This window comes from Peromyscus californicus, unplaced genomic scaffold (genome assembly GCF_007827085.1).
Source record: "Peromyscus californicus insignis strain IS unplaced genomic scaffold, ASM782708v3 Scaffold_9__1_contigs__length_137607984, whole genome shotgun sequence".
NCBI lineage: Eukaryota > Metazoa > Chordata > Mammalia > Rodentia > Cricetidae > Peromyscus > Peromyscus californicus.
The window spans coordinates 71,204,688-71,228,846 of NW_026294617.1; the positions used below are offsets into that span (position 1 = coordinate 71,204,688).

General features: G+C 43.2%; 1 protein-coding gene across 1 annotated transcript; it reads left to right on the top strand.

Annotated features, from left to right (window-relative positions):
• Window positions 1-950: 950 nt before the first annotated feature.
• Window positions 951-21,342, top strand: Crnn (cornulin). Its single transcript, XM_052731484.1, has 2 exons — window positions 951-12,716; window positions 13,726-21,342. Exons 1-2 carry the CDS (start codon window positions 12,531-12,533, stop codon window positions 15,169-15,171), a joined length of 1,632 nt encoding a protein of 543 aa, XP_052587444.1. The 5' UTR covers window positions 951-12,530; the 3' UTR covers window positions 15,172-21,342.
• The last annotated feature ends 2,817 nt before the right edge of the window (window positions 21,343-24,159 follow it).

A 24,159-nucleotide genomic window follows, 5' to 3' on the forward strand; every position in this document is an offset into this window, starting at 1 on the left:
AAACCCAATACAGACGTTGGCAGAAAGATATTTTTTTGGATGTGGCTAATGTTTATATTAGCAGACTTTGAGTAAAGCAGGTTATCTTTTCAAAGGTGGATGGGCCACACACAGGCAGGAGAGAGACTGCGGAGAAAAGCCCTAGGCCCTCTGAGGAAGAGAGCCTGCCAACAGACTCAGTGCGCTGTCAGCTGCCACTGAAATTTCCAACCCACTAGTCCTAAAAATTCAGACTTCCCAGCCCCTAAATGGAGTGAACAACTATTCCTCGAGGTAAGCTCTTGACTAAAAGCCTGTCTTCACAGAAGTATCTAGGTGCATCCTGTGGTTCTGTGTCCCTTAAGAGTTCTAATTAGCACACTCTGTGAAGAAACCAGGCTGAACGGGAGCAGCCAGGGCTCTAGGAGCAGAGGGAGAGCTGGCCTCTTGCCCTCACTGGAGGGGAGGCTACCATGTCAGAAAGCATAGACTTGTTGACATTGGGATATGCAAGAATACAGTTTCCACGTTTAAAGAACAAACAAAAATGCACCTTTCACCACAGTGGAGCTGAGCTGGAACTTCCTCCTGAAGTGATACACCCTGAGGACCTTACATCACCCCCCAACATACTTCCCACCCTGCAGGGTTTGTGCTAGCTTTCCATCTGAGGTAGTTGCCAAGGCAGACAACCAGAATGGAAGCATCAGGAACAGTACATGAAGAAAATATGGTGTCCCCAAGCCTTCCTTGCAAGATATGGGATCTGTAGGCCTGTGTGTACAGTTTGAGCACTGGATTCTGGAAGGCAGCAAGCTCTCCTTCTCTGGTTGGGCAAGACACTTGCGTAGACCTTAGGAACTGTGGGCAAAATGAATTCAAAGTGACAGACCCCACATAATCTTAAAACCATTTGAGCTTTATTTCCAGAAGGCATCAACTGTACATTCACAGTAGCTTTAAGAATAGCATGCAGGTGCTTCTGGGGTGAATTCCAATCTTCTTCCTGAGAACTGTGGAGCCGTGCGGGTGTGGTCCTCTGGGTTTTCTACTTGTGTAGTCTGTTTCTATGTCAATCATCAAATATTCACATCCCTGTGCCACAGCTTTGATAAAGCAACAGAGAATGTTCTGACAAATGTCCATTTGTGGTCAGCTGTTCAGAATTTTCATCCACTGCGAATCAGATGACTTCTGACCCCACTTTGCTACTTGGCATGTTGTAACTGCAGTAGATGTATCTACAGATGACACAACCATGCACACATGCTCATTATCCAACTATGTCATACTCTAAAGCCTGGTTTGTGACCACAGGAGCCTCTGGTCTCTCTGTTTAACCACATTAAGTCTTCTTGTTTAAGGATCATGAGCTCAACTCTGAATTGCCAGTGTTCCCTTATCACCTTTTCCCTGTCTTCATTACTGGCATCATAAGTCTACTATTGTTTGAAGGCCTACTGTCAACAGCCACCAGGAAAACTTTTTAAGGCTCATTATTTCCCTAAATCTATACACCACTCATGAAAGAAAAGTATCATACAAGTTCCATTCTCAGACAAAAGACCAAGTTTCAAAGATTTATAGGATTTATCTGAAGTCTCTGAACTCCTTTTAGAGGAGCCTGAAGTCAGCTAACATACAGAGGCCTCTGTGTGTGTGTGTGTGTGTGTGTGTGTGTGTGTGTGTGTGTGTGTGTATGTGTGTGTGTATGTGTGTGTGTGTGTATGTGTGTGTGTGTATATGTGTGTGTATGTGTGTGTGTGTGTGTGTGTGTGTGTGTGTGCAGGGGTGCCTGTGTACATACTTGTGTGGGTGGACATGTGTGCACATGTGTGTGTGGAGGCCAGGGGTCAACATCAGGCTTCTTCTGAACGTCTCTCCATATTATTTTTGGAAACAAGGTCTCTCATGGAGCCTGAAGCGCACAAATTCAGCTAGACTGGCTGCCAGTGAGTCTGAGAATCTGCATGTGTCTGCAGCCCTGGTGCTGGGGTTGTAGACACTCGGCTGCACCTAGTTAGTATGTGGGTGCTGGGGATCTGAACTCAGATCCTTATGCTTTTGACACAATAATCTACTGACTAGGCCACCTCCCCAAACCCTCGGTTTCTAGCTGAACAACAATAAAAGGTCATGTCTGCCTAAATATATCCTGGGAAGAGAAAGATTCAGAAGCAAGAATGAAGGTCTCAAGTTCTTGGCTAGCGACATCAGAGGAAGAGGTTAAAATCCATTGTCGTGTGAGATAATACATGATAATTCAGGACTCCATACCTCAGCCTTGGAGAGCTGCCTGTGGAGGTTTTCCCTTTCATGGTGCAGACCTGACCCCTAGTGTGATCTCTCATCTAGGTCCTTGATCCCATACCATCCTGGGGCTGTGGAAGAGGCTTACACGTAGACAAGCACTCTAGCAACACACCCCACCCCAACCACAGCCCTCCATCAAGGCAAATGCTGTGAGAAGCCAATGGAACCAGGAAGAAAACTCACAGTTCTGGTTCCACCTCTACCCCTAAACACCAGGGTGACGTTGGAAATGACGTTTTACCTCATTGAAACTCAGGTCTCTGTTTTGAAACACAGGAACAGTAAGAACCTCTCAGTATGTGAGAACACTTTGGTATCTGATAAGCAAGGAAGCAGTGTGGTAAAGTTCCAGTAACTCAATAATCAGCACAGTCTGCACAATGAACAGCTGCTGAGCCTTGCAAAGAGCCCCAGTCCCACCGTCAGTGATTGAACTTGAGCATAACGTTCAAACAAGGTCTCTTCCAGACCCCAGCACATGCACAGACTTCCTTTGCATGGTCTTGTAATAACAGTGGTCTGGACATCCATTTCAACCAGAATTCGGCTTCTAGAATGCAGGCTTGGTTGGACTTCTTGGCTTCTGTGATGCAGCACTGGTATCATCCAGCCTTCTAGGCCTTGCCTGTAACCAGCTCCCCTGGTGTTACACCCAGTAGTCAGGCTCATGCTGGGGTTTGTAGAGACAAATTACTGTTGTCTCAGATACTGTTGTCATTTCCAAAGCATACATTTGAAAATCTCATGGCACACACAGGTATAATGCTTCTATACACAGCACCAGTTGTCAGGCATGTGGATCTGTGCCTCCCTCAGTATACATGGAAAGGCCACCAAGCATCTGGAACTTCCAGGCTTGGAATTACAGGATCGGGGACCCAAATGACTGACCACAATCTCCAAAAGTCCCTATCTGCTGCCAATGAGCTTGGATCATAGTAAGCTATGTCTAGTTATAAAGACACAAAAGTTGTATCCACTGAATATTATTTTTTTCTGTTTAATAGATAACTACAATTTCACTTGCAATGAATTTGCAAAAAATGACACCTATCATTAGCTTTAGTTCTAATTATTCTGTAATTGTGCAATTGTACAAATTATTTATTAGTTGATTTTTAAAGAATAGTTTGAGCCATGTGATTATTAATCTCATGTATATTCCTTCTTTCTATAATCAAAAGTGTAGATGTAAATCTGAATGGTTTTATTAAATAAGAAACACAGAGCCAAATGCAGAGTTAAAAACCCCAGAGGTCAGAGAGCTGAGACCAAGACGGCCTTCTTACCACCTGCTGCCGCTGCCGTCCTTCCCCCTCAGAAAGAGACCTACTTCCTGTGTGTCTGTCTTTTTATTGATTCTGTTCTGCCTTCTCATTGATTGTAAACCCAACCACATGACCTCCTCGTCACTGCCTGTCTATAAAGACCTCCAGGTCTTCTATGGTTGGTATTGAGATTAAAGGCATGTGTCTCCATGCTGGTGGTGTCCTTGAACACACAGAGATCTGCCTGTCATGTGATCAGGATTAAGGGTGTGTGCTACCACTGCCAGGCTTCTGCTATGGCTTGCTATTAGCTCTGACCTCCAGGCACTTTTATTTATTAACATACAAATAAAATCACATTTCAGCACAAATAAAATATCACCATATTTCCCCCTTTCTATTTTATTAGAAAAAAGGAAAAAAGTTAAAACTAATATAAGAAAAACTATATGCAAAAAGTAAAATAACTATATACAATATATACAAGCAATAAATACCTAATATGACTACAAGTTCGATTGTAATGTCTAACTACTAACTTTGATTTCTTTATATCTTAATAGTTGGTAATAATAGCATTCAAGGATCAGCAAATTGCATTACATTGAACGGTATAAGTACAATAACTTGAACAAGATTAGAAATATACGTATAGCATTTTCTAACAATATCAATCTCAATATATATAATTTGTATACAATATACAAAAATCCAATCCAATGTAAAGTACTTAAAACTAGTAATTGTCTTTTAAAAGTAGATTCAATAATCTATCTTTTTATCTATATCACAGCTATATCTTCTCTTTATTTTTCCAAGTAGATTCAATAATTACCCTCTATTCTATCATTTCCATATATCCTTTTTTTGAACAAGAACCATAAATCTAATCTCCTTTGCTTAGCCCTTTTCCTAACCCTTAACAACAACTTGTAACCAACCATCCTAAACGATGAAAATTATCCCAGACTCAAAACTCATTAAAAGACCAAAAAAAAAAAACCACCCACCTCACACCACCTCTTTGGGAATGTGGGTGTTATATTCTTAAAATTGCTTCCTGCTGGATATGGGCGAAGGTATCTTTATTCTGAAAAGAAAAATTTTGGGTTAATTGTCAAACTATAGGAAAGGTAGCTATATCCTTTGTTGTCCAGTCTGTGCATAATGCCAAAGTTCAGGGCTTATCTCAAGTCCTTATTCAAGTAGTCTTTGAAACTGGATCATCTCAGCTAGCCATCTCAAAATTGCTCTGAGCAGTTTGTAGTCCAAAGCTGATCTGTAGATGATGTTTGTCAGCTTAGTGGTATTATTATTGTCCATGTGGAATTGTTGTTGTTGTGGGGCCCCATCTTCTTCCTGGAGACTTCAATTGATGTTAGACCTGGCCATGATTTTCTGCAGAAAACTGATAAAGACTCAAACACAAAGACATGTATAGGCAGCTAATTGAAGCCTTTTTTTCTAGAATTAGTACTCTATATGATCATTAATATCTTAACAAAGTTTAAAATATATATATATATATAAATCTTTTAAATTTTGATATAAAATTCATACTTTAAGAAAAGTTTAAAGAATCAGGATAGAATCAAAGAATTGAGATTAGTAGTAATAGAATAGTCCCTTAATTAATTTGGTTTTTCTCCTGTCCCATATCAGAAGATGGCTCTTTCTTCTGGCATGATACAGGGAGTTTGCATTTTCCTTTTAACAACATGCTTGAGTTTAAAGAAGGAAAGAGCCATTCTCCAAATCCAAAGCCAGCTTTAAATTTTAATTGGACTGGGACTACAAGAAGACCAATAGTGATAAATTTCTTTAGAGAAGAGCAGAAACAAACATTTAGAAAGACTTATGAAGTTTTATAGATTATATACCAATCATTACCATTGGTAATCGAATGATATACCATTCATTATCATTACTTTAAATGCCAGGAATAACCCAGGCATGATTTAGGGTTCATCAGTTTACAATGTAATCCCACATTTATTGTGTATATGTATATACTGACTAGTTTTTGTCAACTTGATGTAAACTGGAGTCACATGGGGAAAGGAACAGAAATTGAGGAATTGAGGTCCATCAAATTGACCTCTAGGCAAGTCTGTGCAGGGATTTTCTTGATGAAAAATTGATGTGGGAGGACACTGCCTACTGTGGGCAATGCCACCCTTGTGCAAGCGGTCCTATTTTGTATAAGAAAGCAGGCTAAGCAATCCATGAGGGCAAGGTAATAGACAACATTGTCCATCCATGGTCTTTCACTCAGTTCCTGCCTTCAGGTTCCTGCCTTGAGCTCCTGTCCTGACTTCCCTTCATGATGGACTGTAATTTGTAATCTTAAATAAACCCTTTTCACTTTGAGTTGCTTTCAAGAAAACCAAGCTTAGAGAGTGTGTTTTTAAAGATGAATTCTGGAGTTCAAACTCCACATGCTTGCATGGCAAAATCTTTCCTGGTTACACTATCTGCACAGCCCCTTGATGGATATTGTAACCTGACCATAACCAGCTGGTATAAGCAAAGGTCATGGTATTTACAGGTAAATAAATTGAGACTTATTAGACCATATAGACAGTCACATGTTGGAGCAGTGTCTCTGTCCCTGAGGATAAGAACAATGCCTATGTTTCTCATTTTGCCAGTACCAGCCTGGTGAAGGTGGTCTACAAAGAATGACTGTGCAAATTTAGAAAATGTCCAGTGGCTTTCAGAATGACCTCAAAAGTTCTACAAAAAGACAAGAAAGCAAGAGGAATTCTAGTTGGGAAGAAGGTGGCTAGCAGGAATTGGGGGCAAAGAACAGGTAACAAGGTAGAGGTAAATATGATCATAATACAGTGGATATATGTACTAAATTGTCAAAAATAATTATTTTTAAAGTTCTCAATATTCAGCACCTTACCCTATTCTCATCAAATAAGAACTGTGTTTCCAAGCCCATAGCATAACCCTCTACTTAGTTTCTGCACACCCTTGGTGCTCCTTTGTTGCTCAGGACTGTCATCAGCCATTACCTTTAATCCTGGATACTTCTGGGAGGGATCAGTGTTTGGTTAATGGAGGAGGAAACAGTCAAATACTAACCATCCCTACTAGAGAACAATACCATCAGGTTTATAGAATCCAAACCTGCACAATCCAGTCCACCCTGATGCAGATCTGCCTCAGAGATTACCCCAGCTTGGTCCTGGAATACACTAAGTGTTCTACTCTATCCCCATGAACACAGGGGTAGCTCTAGTGGAGTGGAAATCTGGCTACCCGCATGGTTTGGGTTGGGTTATGTATCACCCAATCTTCATGTATCAGTGACTCTTTCCTGAAAAAACAAAAACAAACAAACAAACAAACAAAAAACATGGACAGGGCTTCCTTTGGAAGTTGTCACGTTTACTCCAGAACTGCTTTGTGCTTTGTTCTCTAAAAGGGGCATACTCTGGAAAGAAAGCTGACAGACAATTAATGATAGTGACAGTACAGTAAAACAAAAGCTGTAAATATTCCCCAGCAAGAGTGCTGTGAGCAGGCTACCGAGCATAGGAACACTCTCATCTGGTTGGGACAATCTGGAAACATACGAAAGAGGAGGCAGTGCCATTTACAGGGGAAGGTCTCTGTGTGTAGATGATAGAAAGGAAGCATTAGTACAGAAAGGCTCACAGGAAGTCAAGTGTGATGGGAAGTGACAGGTCCATACTTTTGACTAGAGACTACGATAAGAGCAAGAACACAGTGGGAAATATATCTGTTCCCATTTCCTGTGAGTCAACAAACCTTCTGTACCATCAGGACACTGGAGTTCTGAGAAGGACTCTGATGAAGCAGGAAAAGGAAAATCCCCCTTATCCCCAATACCTCTTGCCATGAATCTTCTTCTTTTTTCAATGGGAAAGAGCTTAGGAATTTCTAGTTTGTTTCCTCTATGAAGATTGAGAAATTGAGAGTCCTGGAAATGGCAGATTACAGCTTTTCTGGACAAACTAAGGATGCTGAAGACACTATCTATACGCACTGCCTGGATCATAACTGAGAAACAACAGGACCAGAACCATCTGTCAGTCAAGGATTAGACTCGGGAGTGACATATCCTAAGTCACCAGACTCTTGTCAGCAGGGTTATCAGGCATCTACCTAACCCTGTCTGGCATTTCCAGGGCTGACTCGGAGCTACTTACTGGGTTTCCAGGGTGTTCTTTGCAGGGCGCTTTGGGGAGATAAGGATTGGAGAGAGGACAATGGAGGCTCAGAACTGTCGACTGTTATATTTTTTGTTTGTTTCCCTCCCAAGAACCACGTCTCTGTCACCCTTCTTTTAATTAGGATATGTTGGCAACAAATACCATCAAATTCTCTTCATACAGCTGCTTCTGGAAACAGCTCTCTAGTCTGCAGAAATGTTTAACTCTTTTTCCAAAGTGAAGAAAAAAAAATTATGGAATGCGTTGGTCTTTTGACATAAAACAACTTTTGCTCCAAGGGGAACAGTTTATTCTTTAAAAAATGAGGGACCATGACCTGACAGCACCGATTCAGGGTGTCTCGGGTAACATGGTCCATCCTGGAAGTTACACGAACCTTTTACAGACTCGGAACAAAAGATAGTTACAAATCACACTTGCTGGACATACTGATGGGACATCATGCAGCTGGGTGACAGCCAGACCAGGAAATCTCTGCTAGAAGTCTCAGATGTGCTCTGGTGACATCCTCATCTCCTGAATTGGTACAAGCTAGACAGGTCAAGCTTAGCAATGCATTCCAAGTTTAATCTGCAAGTCAAGTTGGTGTGAATTCAGACACACGGGTGGAGGATAAATGGCTATTAAAAGTATTAAGGATAGCCGGAGGTCATTTTGGCTCTCACTGTAATATTCTAACTCCACAATCATGGAGTTAATAATCCGTCAGTCTTCTGAATATCTTCAAAATGTGAGTGTTTTTAGGCAAATTTGATTAACATTGTCTGCTACTTTGGGGGTACAGCATAAGTAGCCACCCTCTAGCTACCCCACACTTCACCATTGTGTGTTTCTTAGTGTGTGTAAGATCTGATGAGCAGGCTTTCAGTAAAGGATGGATTTGTGGCTGCTGCTATGATGATAGAAATTGAGGCCATTCAAGAATCTTCTTTGCGAGAAGTCACCTGCCACTCACCCCTTGAAATGCCCTGGTGTCTCTCCCACTAACCAATGGTGATCTGACAGGTGACGCATATGACACCACGTCAGAAGAGACACTTAACAAATGATATTGAGTCCGCCGAGCTGTGTACAATGGCCTCTAGTGTGTACGTGTGCATGCGAGCACGCAAGTGTGGGAGCATGCACAGATACAGTTGACAGTTACATTCCTCTTGTGGCCCAGAAACGGTGACCATGAAATAGGGCAGGAGAGAACCCAAAGGAGGGTATCACTACTGTGAAAGCTCAGCTGCTCTCCCAGACTGAATTATTGATACTTTCACTTTAGATATTGCCATGAAGTGTGGAGGAAAGGGGTTTGTACAAGTCAGTATGAGGAAAGATTCTTTCCTCTGGCCTTGCCTCTCATATCCACAGGGCCACTGGGTTCCTTCTGTCCAGTGGAAAAAGACCATGCATGATCATGTTAAGCCTTTTCTCTCACCAGCTGTAAAATGCTACCTATTCAGAGCAGAAAATTGGGGTTATTTTGTTTGAATAAAAATTGAAACCATCAGGGACATCACAAGAAAACCTAAAGCATCAATTAACCTGGGTTCATAGGCTCTCACAGATTCTGAACAGACTACTAGGGAGCCTGCATGGGACTGACCTAGGACCTCTGCGTATATGTGACAATTGTGTAGCTTGGGTCTTCTTGTGGGATGCCCAGTAGTGGGAGTAGGATCTGTCTCTGACTCTTACTGGCTTTTGGGACCCTACTTCTGATACTGGTCACCTTGCCCATCCTTAATACATGGGGAGGTACTTAGTTTTACTGCAGCTTGATATGCCATGTTTTGTTGATATCTATAGGGGGCCTGCTCTTTTCTGAATAGAAACGGAGGAGGAGTGGATGGTGGGGACGCCCCCCCCCCCCGCAAAGGGGAGATGGGGGAGGGGCTAGGAGGAGAGGAGGGAGGAGAAACTGTGGTCCAGATGTAAAATAAATTTAAAAAATTGAAACCACATCTGGTCGGGGCGGGGGGGGGGGCGTGAGGATAGCTCAGTCTGTAAAATATTTAAATTAAAAGCGCAGGACCTGAGTTTAACCCCAGAATCCAGAATAAGAAACCTTAAGTATGGTGGTGTGTATTTGCAATCTCAACACCAGGGCAGTGGAGACAGGCAGATTCCTGGAGCTCACTGGCCAGCCAGCCAGCCCAAATGGGCAATCTCCAGGTCAGTGGTAGACTGCCTCAGAAAAAGAAAATGGAGTGTGGAAGGTACCTGAGGAACAACATCTGAGGTTTACCTCTAGCTTCCATGCCTGTGTACATACAGATGTGCACATACACACAGGCACACACTGATACCTTTTAGGGGCTCATAAACTAGACAATTCCAAAATAAGAACTTAGAATATGTCTAAGTAACAGCAGCAGTTACTTAGTCAGAAAGGGGAAAAAACACTTTGAAAAGAATAATCTTCAATAAACAGATATGTTCTTGAATGCTTGAATAAAAGAAACAAGACTTCTACGGCTTTGCAGGCTCCTGGAGAGGAGGATTCCCCAGGATCTCAGGCCTGTATAAAGCACTGCTGAACTCAACTCATTGTAAAGGGGGCCTCCTAGTCCTAAGAAGATAGACACAGCAAGAGACAAGATAGACACAGCAAGAGACAGTTTCAGCCATGGTAGAAAGGGCCTGTAATTAAAGGGAAGCTGCCTTGGGTCAGAAGGTGAGCTGGAGAAAAAAGGAGGTGGGGCTGGGCTGGGCTGAGCTTTGGATGAATCAAGCCTTCTTGTAGGGTGGAGACATCCTGTCTAAAATACATACGAGTGCCATTAAATCCTCTATAAAAGGTTCTCATCCCACTGACAAGTACGCTACACACTGCTTAACAGAAACTTGTCCCATCCTGTCCCATCCTGCCTGGGCATTAGGTAAGTTCCCTCCAGAGTAACTTCTTGCTCATTCTCAGTGTCTTGGCAAGCTGAGCTCATGAATCCAGGGCTGTCAGATGTGAGCTGTCAGGACTCAGTGCCTAGCTGGAGGTAGGAAGGGTTCCCACAGAGTCTCAGGCAGGCTGCAGCCAAAGCTCTTGGGAAACGCTCTTCTTCTGAGACAATCCAGCTTTCTCCTCTCCCTGGCTCTAGCCTGCAGCTCTTCTCACTGGATGGTGTGGGAAGCAGCAATGGGGCCACCCACCACCCACGCACCTTCCTGGATCAGCATAACTTTTCCCCCTAAGGTTCTGGAAGGTTCTTTGCAGTGCTCAGAGCCTGTGGAAACACAATCAGTTTGTCTTGCGTCATAAGCTTCTTGTCTTATGGAGGAAGGGACTAATATGAACTTCCTTCCTGACTCTAAGTTTATATATACGCAAGATGAATTTGTAGATTTAGTCTAAGAATCTGAATCGTCACTAAAAGGACATTTTCTTCTTTTAGCTACTTATGGGTCAGTGATGAAAGAGTGTCATGTGTTTAAAAACACAGGGGTGGGAGGTTTCCATCTGTGTTAAGGGAGATATTTGAAGTTATATGCCCTAAGGCACACAGAGGGAAGAGTCTAAGTCACAGCCCACCTGGGGTCTAGACCTCTTCAATCCTCCAGCCACACTGACTTGCTTTTTCTTGAACCATGTCACCTTCTTTCCCTCACTCCTTGCTTCTCTACCTATGCCATCCTCTCCCCCACAATCCTCCTTTTCATCTCCAAGGTCCCTTCCCTGGTTTTCCAGAGGCTGCAAGCCTCCATCACCCTTTGTACTGGAACCTTATCATCATTGGCACCTCTCCTTCAGGTCTCCCCAAGTCTTCTGTTGAACACATCTATGCCTCTTGCCCACTCAGTCACACACGTCTTCACCTTCGCCTGCTTAATGGAAATGAACATTTTCTCCTTTGACTGGGAACCATCCATCACAGGACACAGCCCTTTAGACTAGATGGACCACGTATCTCTTACCGAAGCTTACCTCTCTGACAGGTTCCAGGACTGAGGGCAGAGAGCATAAGCAGAGCATCTCGGCACCAGGAAGGCACCCCTAACCCTAGTATCCCCAACAGGTGCATCCCACCTTCTTCAAGAATACCTTCTCCAGGGAAGATGAGAGGGTAGGGCTGGAACCTTGGAGCTTCTGGAGAGCTTCAAGCCAAAAGATGGGCTAACCTCTGTGTGTACTTACTGCCTTCTGATATTTCCAGTAGGACATTATCATCCTAGAGATAGGCAAAAAAATCTGTCCAAAGGTATATTCTAAAGAACTAATTGCATATGGGTTAAAAGAAAATAATGTGTGGCCTTCACAAATCCACCTCCTCTGAGCCCTTTCCCTCACCTATGAAAATACTAGTGATAATAAGGGTCATAAGCTATGTTATACAGGAAAGTGCTTTGTGAGCAGTACAGTGTCTATAGATGTACACAAATTATATACATGTATGTGTATATAATAATAATGATGATGATACTTAATAGCTACCACTTAGCATAAACCAGGCATCAGCAGGGTGCCTTTTATGGATTATCTTCTAAGTCTTTATGACAACTCTCTGAAGTAAGTGCTAAGTGTCAGCTTCATTCACAGTGAATAAACTGAGGCTCAGAAACGCGAAGCATCTTGGACCAGCTCACATCAGGTAGGTGGTGAAGCCTGCCATTTAAATGATAACTTAGAAACTTCCTTCCAAGTTCTGGGGGTTTCTCCTTCCCACCATCAAGTGCATTTTGAGGAAAGGATGAAAGAAGGTAGAGAGACCCAAAATATAGCTGAAGACACAGTGAAAGGGCTAAGTCACAGAGTATTGTAAGGAGAGAGCAGGGGCTGACTATGGTGCCCATGAAGGGACTTTTCATATCTTCCAGCTTAGCTTCGCAGATGCCTCAGCTGCTGCAAAACATTCACGGGATCATCGAAGCCTTCGGCCGTTATGCCAGCTCAGAGGGTGGCTGCAAAGTGCTCACGCGGGGGGAGCTCAAGAGGCTCCTGGAACAGGAGTTTGCTGACGTCATAGTGGTATGCTCTGTGGGGATGAGAGGGAGAAACTTGACAAGGACAGCCAAAGTGTGTTTTCCTGCAAGGGCTCTTACCTGGGGAATGTAAAGAGCAAGGAGCCAAAGTCAAGCCTGCTAGCTCTGTTGGCAGATGTGCAGGCAGACACGAAAGACATGGAGGGAAAGAGGTCACTGCAGGCGGCACATCCTGATCCTCAGAGAAAGGGCAGATCCTTGGGTCTTATTCTCTCTTTAAATTAATTTCAAGACAAGGTAAAGAGACTCCAAGGAGACAGACAGTTCAGGCAAGAATGGACACTTCAAATGGTCTAGCAGGGCTGGCGCTTCTCAAATCTGACACAATAGCATTTCCTACACCGCTCTGAAAATTGATTGCTTATTAGCATCCATAAAGAGCCTGTTCCCACCTTGCACAAATCAGTTGCTTAGAAATATTAGCTCACTAGTCAGGTCAAAAGTGAGATTTTGAAGCACTAGTTCTGAACAGCCGTGGGTGCAGGGGACTCCGAGAGACCAACCCCACCCAGGAAACCAAAGCCAGAGCCCTAATGCACTTTTCTGCCTTTGGTTAACATCTACAGAAGACTGAATAATGAAGTTCTTAGGTACAAAGACTGGCACACTAGGATGGTGCTAGGTGCTTAGAGCAGCCTGTTGTCCTGCCATGCTTCTGGTGGGGTTGCTGCCAGGGGCAAAGTACTAAGGGCACCCACATGAAGGAGCCAGGAGCCTAGACAGTTGCATACAAGCACATGCGTTCTGTCTTCAACACATCTTTACCTAGTCCATCATCCTGCAGATCTGAAACCGAGGATATATAAAACCAAAGGTGCTGCCTACCCTTGAATAAGAGAGATGCTACGACAAGACACAAACAACAAAACATTACACTATGATGCTGTGGGCAGTGCTGTGGGTCTGAGAGCTCCCAGTCTGCCATGGGGTGAGGGAGCCCAGAAGCCAGATTCTCCTTAGAGAGCAGTGCTGACTAGGTCTCATCTCTCCCTCAGAATCCCCATGATCCCTCGACTGTGGATGAAATCCTGCGCCTGCTGGATGAAGACAACACAGGGACTGTGGAGTTCAAGGAATTCCTGGTCCTAGTCTTTAAAGTTGCTCGAGCCTGCTTTAAGACACTGAGCGAGATTCCTAAGGGTGCTGGCATGTCTGACAAGTCTGAACGCTGCTATCCTGGATCCTCCAAAGAGCTGGAGCAAGGCCAGATAGGCGGCACTGGAGTTGGGAGGGATGCAGCAGAGCAGTGCTGTGAGGACAGCAGCTGTGGGCAGAGGGATCAGGCATCTAAAGAACAGGTCAGGGTCGGGACACACACCCAGAGTCAGGAGAGCTACCCTACACAGGTCAGCAGTCATGACAGGGAGGTTGAGTCTCAGAGACAGAAGATGGTAAGCCAGCAAACACAAGTGACAGGACAAGTGGAGCAGACCCCGAGAACTGAGGACAAGAGTTGGACCAGAGAGAGGAGGTCAGAGAGGCAGTCACAGATTAGCCAACAGACAGAGGAGACCACAGCTGGAGCCACAACTCAGATCCAAGCAGGTGCTTTCCAGACACAGGGGTCCACCTGCGGCCAGAACAGAGGGACTAACAGCCATAGCCAAGACAGGAGCCAGGCAGGCCAAGCTGCTACACAACATGACCAGACACAGGCAGGGTCTCATACTCAGACACACACCCAGATGGTAGAACAGGGTTGGAGGCAGCAGACAGGAAGTGGCAGCATCCAGACACAGGAATCCATCTATGACCAGAACAGAGAGACTGAGACTCACAGCCAAGATAGGAACCAGGCAGGCCAGGCTGCTAAAGAACACCACCAGACACAGGCAGAGTCATACACTCAGACACACACCCAGACGATGGAACAAGGCAGAAGTCAGCAGGCAGGAAATAGTAGCATCCAGACACATGGGTCCATCTATGACCAAAATAGAAGGACTGAGATCCATGGGCAAGACAGTAGTCGTTCAGGACAGGTAGGGACAGGACACTTCCAGACACAGGTAGGATCATATTCTCAGACCTTGGAGCATGATAGGAGCCAGTCTGCAAGTCAGATAGGGGCTCCAGAAAAGAGACAAACCCAGATAGCGTCAGGTATGGGGCAAGGCTGGACACCAGTAAGCCACTGTGAGACAGGAGAGCCAGTACTAGGAGGCCAGGTCCAGACTGAGACAAGTACTGTAGAAGAAAGACAAGACTGTAGCAGCAATCACCCAAGTCCAAAGGGAGGGCAGAGAGAGAGTGTTCCCACCGTGATTAGAGATGAGTGGGTCAATGACCACACAAGGGAAATAGTGATCCGAAGCCAGAATCCAGGTAGCCCGCACTCTCCTGTTCCTTCAGCCCAGGGCCAGGATACAGCACAGATGGAGGAGAAGAAAGGAATCCCAGCCAAGGGACAATATTCCTACTTGAAGACAGACCAGCCATGACTTTTCCTGACTCCAGTGTCCAATACCAAAAGACAGCTGGAGTGAGGTTAGCCTACCCTGCCCTGCCCTGGAACATTGATGGAAAGCCATGATGCTTCTCAATTGCTTCTTTCTCAGCGATCATTTCTACAAGGTGCCTTCTTGTCTAAACTCACATCTCTTGCCTGTTTTGCTGTGCAGACACTCTCAGAAACAGGAAGACATGGAAGAGGTCCTCTCTTTACACTGAGTTCCCCTTAGCTTGCAGGGGTTTTCAGAGCTGTTTTATCTCTGCTATCTGTCCACCCAAACAAATCAATAAAAGCTTAAGCTCTGACCTCCATGTTCTATTCAATAATTTCTACTGATGTGACCAACTGTGGGCTCTAGAGTTCTGATGTTGACTTGAACACAGTCTCATCACTCAAAGAGCACTGAGTTGAGAAAATGTGATCCTGAGAGTTAGAAATAGCTGAATAGAGGAGAGAGCACATTTTGTACTTGGCAGAGATGAGTCAGGGATTGCCTTCTTCCACAAGATGCTTTCTGTGACACCCCTCAAAGGACCACTAAGATATATACATGGGTAAAATTACTGTCATTCATTTCCTCTAATTCTAGAATGTTAAGACTCTATTTCCACACAAGGTCACAGAGGACAGTGCCTTGAGGTTACTAATAAATACAGGAAGACTCTCAGGGACTGTGCTGGGAAGGAAAGAAGACATGCATTACCAGGGGCTTAGCCAGGAGTGAGAGGCCCTGAGTTTCACCCCCCACCTCTGTGTCAACATTAATCCTTCCTATTGCCTCACTCAGTGGGTATCAACAAGACATAGGGCAGAAACTCTCAGCTCTTCTTTACTTTGAGAATCACCAAGAAGGCAGGGTTTTTTGTTTTGTTTTTATCGGTATGTGTATGTACCTGAGTATATGCATATGCATCATACAAGAGCCTTCAGAGGTCAGAGTAGGCATTAGATCTCCCAGAAACTACATGCAGTTGTGAGCTGCCATTGGGGTGCTGGGAATCTAACCTGGTCTTCTGCAAGAGCAGTAAGCGATCCTAACCACTGAACCATCTGTCTAGCCCAGGAAGGTAAGAGTTTCACTCTTGGGATAAGCTTGTGACTGATGTTTATAAACTTAGTGGGTGGATACTTGTAGTACAGAATGGAGAGTCTAAAAGATCTCCCATACCAAGTATGAAGAAAGCCTATTTTTTCACTGCATTGCTGGTTTGTGAAAATTTCTAAGAATAAAACAAAAATCTAGTAGACTGAATACCTCCATACCTCCAAAGATGTACCTCTGCCAATTCCAGAAACCTGTGAATATATCTCCTTATACCTTCAAAGGGGCTTTGCAGGACACTGAGGTAGGGGCTGATTCTTGCCTATCTGGGTGAGCTCAATATAAACACAAAGGTCCTTATAAGTGTGAAACAAGGGGGTCAAAGGTTAGTGAGAGATATGGTGGAACCAACAGCTAGAGCTTTGGTCAAGGGGTAAGGGATGTAAGTAAACTCTCAAAGTTAGAAAAGGAATTCCCCTATTCCCCCTCAGAAGGAATGCAGGCCTTCTAGCACCTTCACTGTAGACTTCTGGTCTCCAGGACTGTAGGAATAAAAGTTCTGTAGTTTTAAGTTGTAAAGTTTATGTTTATTTGTGACAGTAGAAATAAAAAATGAACATGAAGCAAAAAAACCCTCACCGAGGCCAAGTGTAAGTATGTGGGGAAGGCAGGGCTGGTCTTTGTGAGGATAAATTAATTTCCTATCCACCCACACAGGACTTTGAGTATAAAGGCTGAAGATAGATAGAAAGGAACTTGAAGGACCCAGGGAATGTCACTGCCATGAGTTCTTCCTCTAGAATGAACACAGGCACAAAGCCGAAATTGCAGAAACATTTGGCATACAATCTGATAAAGCATGTTTAAATACATCTAAGTGCAGAACTAAGACAAAAGGATGTGGACGAGGTGACAGAACAGCATTTAATGTTATGTGCTCTGAACACATAAATATAACCAGCTAACAAAAAGAGAAAGTCTATGGAAAGCAGAGTTGGGGAGCTGGTTGTCTCATGTAAGTACACACTTACAAGGGAAAACAAGGAGTAAAAAAAATTCACTTCAAATTAGACAGTGAGGAGGGGAAAAGGAGGAGTATATGAAAATAATTATGAAGTTCTAGAAAACCCTATTATTTATGTTAGAGAATGAATGAATAGACAATAGGTAAGGGGGGATAGGGAATATGCAATACGTAATGATACACTGCAACAATGATGATAGAACAAATGGGTGAACATTGTGCAACACCAAAAAAAAAAAACAGTTCAGAAATAAGGTAAATAAAACAGAAACACAGAGAACAATGTAACTTATGCATACCACATGTTTCTATAAGCATGAAACAAAATAATATGAAAGGAAAAGTGTCTGATACAATTTATAATGATGTAAAGGGCTTGTCTTGCTATTGAAAGAACAATTTTTATATTAGATTTATCTGATAAAAGAAACAAAGAGAGAACAAGAGTTAGAGGGAGGAAGGGACTTATAAAATAATCTTTTAAATGGGTGAGTTAATAATTATCATGGAAATAAAGATTCAAATAAAATTTTAAAAGCAGGGGTCAAGATCTTGATCTCAGATTAGGCCATAAAACAAGAAGGGCCAAGAAGAGCACTCTGGCCCCATTTCCATGATGCCTCCTAGACAGAGGTGTATCAAAATGAAGCTGAATATCTCCTTCCCAGACACTGGATGTCAGAAACTCACTGAAGTGGGTGATAAATGCAAACTTCAAAATTTCTAAAAAAAGTGTATGTTCACAGAAGTAGCTGCTGATGCTCCGGGTGATGAGTGGAAGGGTTATGTGGTCCAAATCAGTGATGAAAATGACAAGCAAGATCTTCCCATGAAGTAAGATGTGTTGACCCACAGCAGAGTGCTCCTGCTGTTGAGTAAGGGACATTCTTTTTATAGACCAAGAAGAACCAGAGAGAAGAAACTAAATTTGTTTGGGGATGCATTGTGGATGCCAATCTGAGCAAAGAGGGAGAATATTCCTGGCCTGACAGAATCCACTGTCCCTCTGTTATTGGGACCCAAAAGAGCTAGCAGAATCCATAAACTTTTCTAATCTCTCTAAAAAAGATAATGACCACCTATATGTTGTCCAAAAACCCTTAAACAAAGAAGGTAAGGAGCCCCAAGCACTCCCAATTCAACATCTTGTGAATCCACATGTCCTGCAACATAAATGCCAATGTACTGGTCTGAAGAAACAACACACTAAGAAAAATAAAAAGGAGGCAGCAGTATATGCCTTTTTTTGGCCAAGAGAATTAAGGACACCAAAGAAAAATGCCAGGAACAGATTTCCAAGTGATGTCAGCTGTCCTCACTGAGTGCTTCTACTTCTGCATCCAGTCAAAACATAAGAATTGTTTGGAGTGACAAATATATGACCAGACCTTGAAAACAAGAGGACACTTTAAAATGCCAAACAAAGATACACTTTTTAGTATCTGTGCATTTGATAATAGCCAACTCTAATAAAGTAGAGACTTTGGGAGACAGGAGGGAAAAATGAAAGAAAGCAAAGTTGTAAGTATAAAGCCCTCAACGGCCTCAGTTCAACACAGTAAATGCACAGAAAGAACAGCCGAACCCATATGGTACACATGTATTTATTTTAAGTGTGTGTGTGTGTGTGTGTGTGTGTGTCTGTGCCACATGTATGCAGGAGCTGGAGTTATAGGTGGTTGTGGGCCACCCAACATAGGTGCTGGGAACAGAAATTGGGTCCTACAGAAAAATTGAAACCATCCTTAAATCCTGACCCTCTCCATCCCTCAGTATGGTTTTTGTATGAAGAACTTTCTGTGAATGTGTGAATGAATGTGTATGCATATGTTTGTGTGCATGCATGCATTTATGTTCTTGTAGAGGCCAGACCAATATAAGGTGCCTTCCTCAATTGCTTTTCACAGTATTTTTTTGAAACAGAGACTCTCACTGAACCCGGAGCTCTCAGATTCACATAGACTAGCCAGCAGCGAGCTTCAGGCCTTTCCATTGCTGGAACTGCAGATGCTTGCCACAGTACCTGGCCTTTAAAAAAAAAAAATCAGTGTTGAGGATCTGAATCAGGTCCTCATGTTTGCATGGCAAGTTCCTCAATGACTAAGCTATCTCCCCAGGCCCTGTATAATTAACTATTTTTTAAGTCAGTTTTAATATGGACCAAATTATTTCATAACCTAGCAATAAAAAAATACACGTGGAATAGTCAACAGCAGGCCACAAAAAAATTCTCACCAACGTGACTGCCTAAACAAGGGTGACACCAGCAGACAAGCCAAAGCGAATGGGGAAAGCCGGTGAAGTCTCAGCACTGCGCACGCAACTAAGGGCTAAGGAGTGCTGAGAGCAGGAGAGACAGGCTTCCCCAGGGAAGGGCATCAGTCGGTTATGTAGTACCACATGCTCCGCCCTGAAAACGTACATACAAGAAAGGGTATACAGACTGAGCAGGTTGTACTTAGGATTGTCTAAGTATATGATATATACGTAGATGTATATACACATATGCATGTAACATCAATTAATGGAAAAAGAGGCCATGAATTTGAAAGAGAGCAAGGAGGGGTATGTAGGAGTCAGTGGGCACCAGGTTCGGAGAGGAGAACCATCTCAAAAAACTCAGGTGTACCACAACAGAAAAAGATACTTGATGTCCACCTCTAGCGTCCACAAATGCATAAGTCCATGAACATGTACATATTCTACACATACACAGCAAAAAACTTTTGCATACTTATAGAAAAGCAGTCATCTATTTCTGTTCCACACGTGTGTGTGTGTGTGTGTGTGTGTGTGTGTGTGTGTGTGTGTGTGTGTGTGTGTGTGTGTGTGTATGCTGTAATGCTTATAAGCTCCTGTTGCATTGGTCAGAGTATGGAAAGTGGCCCTGTCTCAAACTGAGGCCTTCCAAAGTCCAGCAAGCCAGGTAGCTTCCCAGGGCTAGCTAAAGAGGGAAGACATATTGTACTGCCGCCCCCTAGTGGCACTTAGGAATAGCGGCGCTAAAATCTTCCGGAAGGGAAATTGTTTTTTCTGGAGTGGGACACAGGAGAAGCGCAGTGGCAGTCTTTAACTGCAACACCACAGGGAATGACCTGGAAGCTTCAGGCGCGCTCTACTCCCAGTTTCTCTGAGCAATGGGGTTTCTGTTGTGTTTCTCTGTTGAGGAGTGACCTTCATACAGCCACTCCCACCACCAAATGGTTCTGTGTCTGTAGAGCCACATCACCTGCAAGGACCTTGGTACCACTGTGTAGGTATTGTGGCGCAGATGACTGATTTTCTCACCGGGGGATCATGTGCTTAGTGACATTCCTTTGGTGAGTAGGAAGGCAAGCATCCTATGGATTTCCTTCCACAAGGTGGAAAACGTGATCTGTATGTTTTTCTCAGAGGTCTTGAGATCCAAGCTCTATCCTGTTCTTGTCCTGGGTGTTTACAGGAACACGGTGGATTTGTTTCTTAGCACTGATGTAGACCACACAGTGTTGTGTGACACTCTTTAGTGTCCCCTGTTTATATATGAGCAGCAAGTAATGAATGCCAGCTCCTTATGCTAGAAGCTGCATAAAGTGAGCAGTGTTGGGGCTGGAGAGGGAACACCCTCTACCTTCATATTTCCAACTAAGAGGAGGAGAGAAACTAAGGCATCCACATGACTTTTCTCTAGTGCCTGCATAAGTGCTCAGGGGCTTATAGATCCCCAAGGCCCAGTTCTTACTGGGGGGCTGTGGGTTAGGCTATGGAACACGCTAGAACAGAGGAGACTGTATTCCCAAGGCAGCACCATTCCTTGCCCATCATGACTTCTGTCACCACAAGCCTTCTTCTCGTGGCACAGATCATCTCTCCAGGAGAAGAGATAGAGCATGGAATGGAGAGAAGAAATGGCAACACATGTCATTAGCAGTCTCTGCCCATGTGTCTGGGAAAGAAAAGTACACTATTTAGGTAACCCAAGCAGCCAGATGCTGTATTAGATGCAGGGATTTGCTTGAGATTTATGTCATCTTGTATGGAGTAGGCAGGAACTCAGTCAGTGCATGATTTTAAATGCCCTAAACAATGAGACACAAACTTAGTTACAAATATATATATATATATATATATATATATATATATATATATATATATATATCAGGAAAACCACAAAAGACCCAAGAAATAAAGAAATACAAAAAATTAACTATTACACAGAAATAGTCATTTTTATTTAACCCTTCCAGACTATTCTCCTCTATATAAATTACCATAAAAATATCTCTATGAAAATGTATCTCTGTATGTGCAAATACATATGTACAAATACCTACAAATTATACATTTATGTGTCAACTATATACATTATATCTGCATGCAAATGAAAGGTCACACGTCAGTTAAGTGCTTTCCAAGAGATGAGCTTCTGATCAATGCATTTGGTCTTAATAGCTTTGTCTCTATTGTGGAGAAAATAATGATACTTCTTCATGGGTAGGTGTGAGAATAAATAAATTCATACACTTAATTCCTAGCAAATGACATGGTAAGCCCTCAACAAATGTGAAGAATTGGATGAAGCATTCAGGCCAGCCATTTACAAAGCGAAGAATGAGTTAAGAAGGAGTGGGTCTAATCAGAAAGACTTTGACCAGCACAGAAGATCCTCACAGACTATAATTCCTTCCCATAAAAATAGTTTTGGCTTTTAGCAGCTGCAATGACCATGGATAATTGGAGGATTTTCAACTCAAAGAAAACCCAACAATTAGGGACAAATCGGTACTATTCTAAATGCACAGGTACACCACCAATCCTCCCAGGCCACGGTTCGGTCCACTGGGACAGAAGCAAGTTGTCACTGCTCCGTCTTTCTCCCTCTCAAGATCAATAAGCTGTCAAACAAGAAGCTAGGCAGTGGCTGCAGCTGGCTTACTTTTCCATAGGACTCAGGGAGAAGGTTGGAGGGTGTGGGTAGCTGGAGAGGCCAGTCAATCATTTGCACTGGCAGCATCTGACTTACTAATAATTAACAAAGTAGAACAAGCTAGGCCATATAGACAAGAAAATTGGCTTTTCTCTGTTTGCTTCATAATACATTTCATCACTTAAGTCTTGTTTTTTTTCTTCTAAGGTAATTTCAGCACACACAGAAGAGAATTCCCACACATAAGCTGTTATTGATCCAATTTCTTGATTTTGACCCCAAATATAAATACAAATAAAAATGCTGCTACTCACTGGTTTGTATGTGACTATGAACTCTCTCTCTCTCTCTCTCTCTCTCTCTCTCTCTCTCTCTCTCTCTCTCTCTCTCTCTCTCACACACACACACACACACACACACACACACACACACACACACACACACGCTCGTGACACTGTGTTTATTATAACATGAACCAGGTCTACTCTTATGTCAAGGAGCTTGCATGTAACTAATGGACACAATAAGAAGCACCTTTAGGTAACCATGCCCTCTGCCTGTGGACCCCCTAGACTAACCCTGGCTTGATAAAAATTCCCAGTGGCTACAGAATAGTTCACCATTGATCCTACACTTTGGGCCACCTCCCCTGAGGCAGAGAGACCTGTTGCTAATGGGACTCTGCTCACCACAGCAATGAACTTCCCTCCCGAAACACCTGTCAATTCACCAGGGACCTTTTTCCATTGCCTGTCACTCACAACAAACACATAGCTGCCCTTATAAACCACACAACTAAAATCTACCTATTTTCCATGACACACCAGCCAGGAACTCACTGCTCCACTTACCATCTATTATTTCATGATAAGATCAGTAGCCATACCTACTGTTGAAGTATTTGTTTGTCTTATGAATGGGTGTCATAAAATGCAATTACACCATCTTATCCATAGTCATTGAAAAATTAAGTCACACCTTCACATACATAGGGTATTAGTTATTCCAAAATTAACAACAGTGCAAGAATCTAAAGCAAACCACAGATTCATGCTTTTTCCACCCATGACCTACTCTTTCTCACTTGACTGGTTCTGGTTACCTCCTCCTCTGGGTTTTCCTATCAGATTTCTCTGTTGGTTTTTCCTACTCTATGCCCTTATGCACGTACTTCATCAAGGTAGATGTGAAGGCTAGTGGCGGCTCAGCTGGGATTTGTGGCATCTGTTGAAATCAGTCAGTGTATCTAGTTCAGTGGCATGCCACAGACGCTAAGCCCACACTTCTTCACAGGGGAATTTGATTGTCCCCCAGATGAAGGCACATTTTGTTATCCCACACAGCATGGCAACCTTTACCTCTCCCCAAATCCAGGGACTAATAATAAAATTCAGTTCTGACTTTGGAAAATTTTCTGTCTTCACTATCTCAGGGTGCAGATCGTCTCCTAAGAACATGATGATACTACCATGGACAGACGTCAAAGCCAGTGTCAGAGAACTGACTGGACCACCTAACTGTGTGTGACTCTGGACTTCTGGATATTTCTAAGCTTCAGTTTTTCTCACTGGGAAATGAGGATCAAATTATGTCCCTTTTGGAGTGCTTGGAAGATTAATAGAATACACAAAGCGACTTTCACATGGGGAGGCTCAAGAGCTCCTGAGCCCTGTGATGCCTCTTCTCGTCTTCACCCAGCCCCACCACCCTCACCAATGTACTCCTACTTTCTCACACAAGAAATTTCTTTAATTTCCTCTAATACAATTCCTCAAATCCTCCTTCTAATATAACTCTTACAACCATGATCTCAGCTTCATAAGCCTTGCCAGAGGTACTACTGCTAATTAAGTTTTAGGGTCCTTGACGAGAACTGCAGATAGAGGTTTGTCCATGATACTGAACAGTTCCCTGGTTACAATGAGGAAAACCAAGAGTTGAGTGCAGAACTACACTCTAAGCATATACTGGTTAGGACATGCACCTGATAGAGACTGCCTAATGG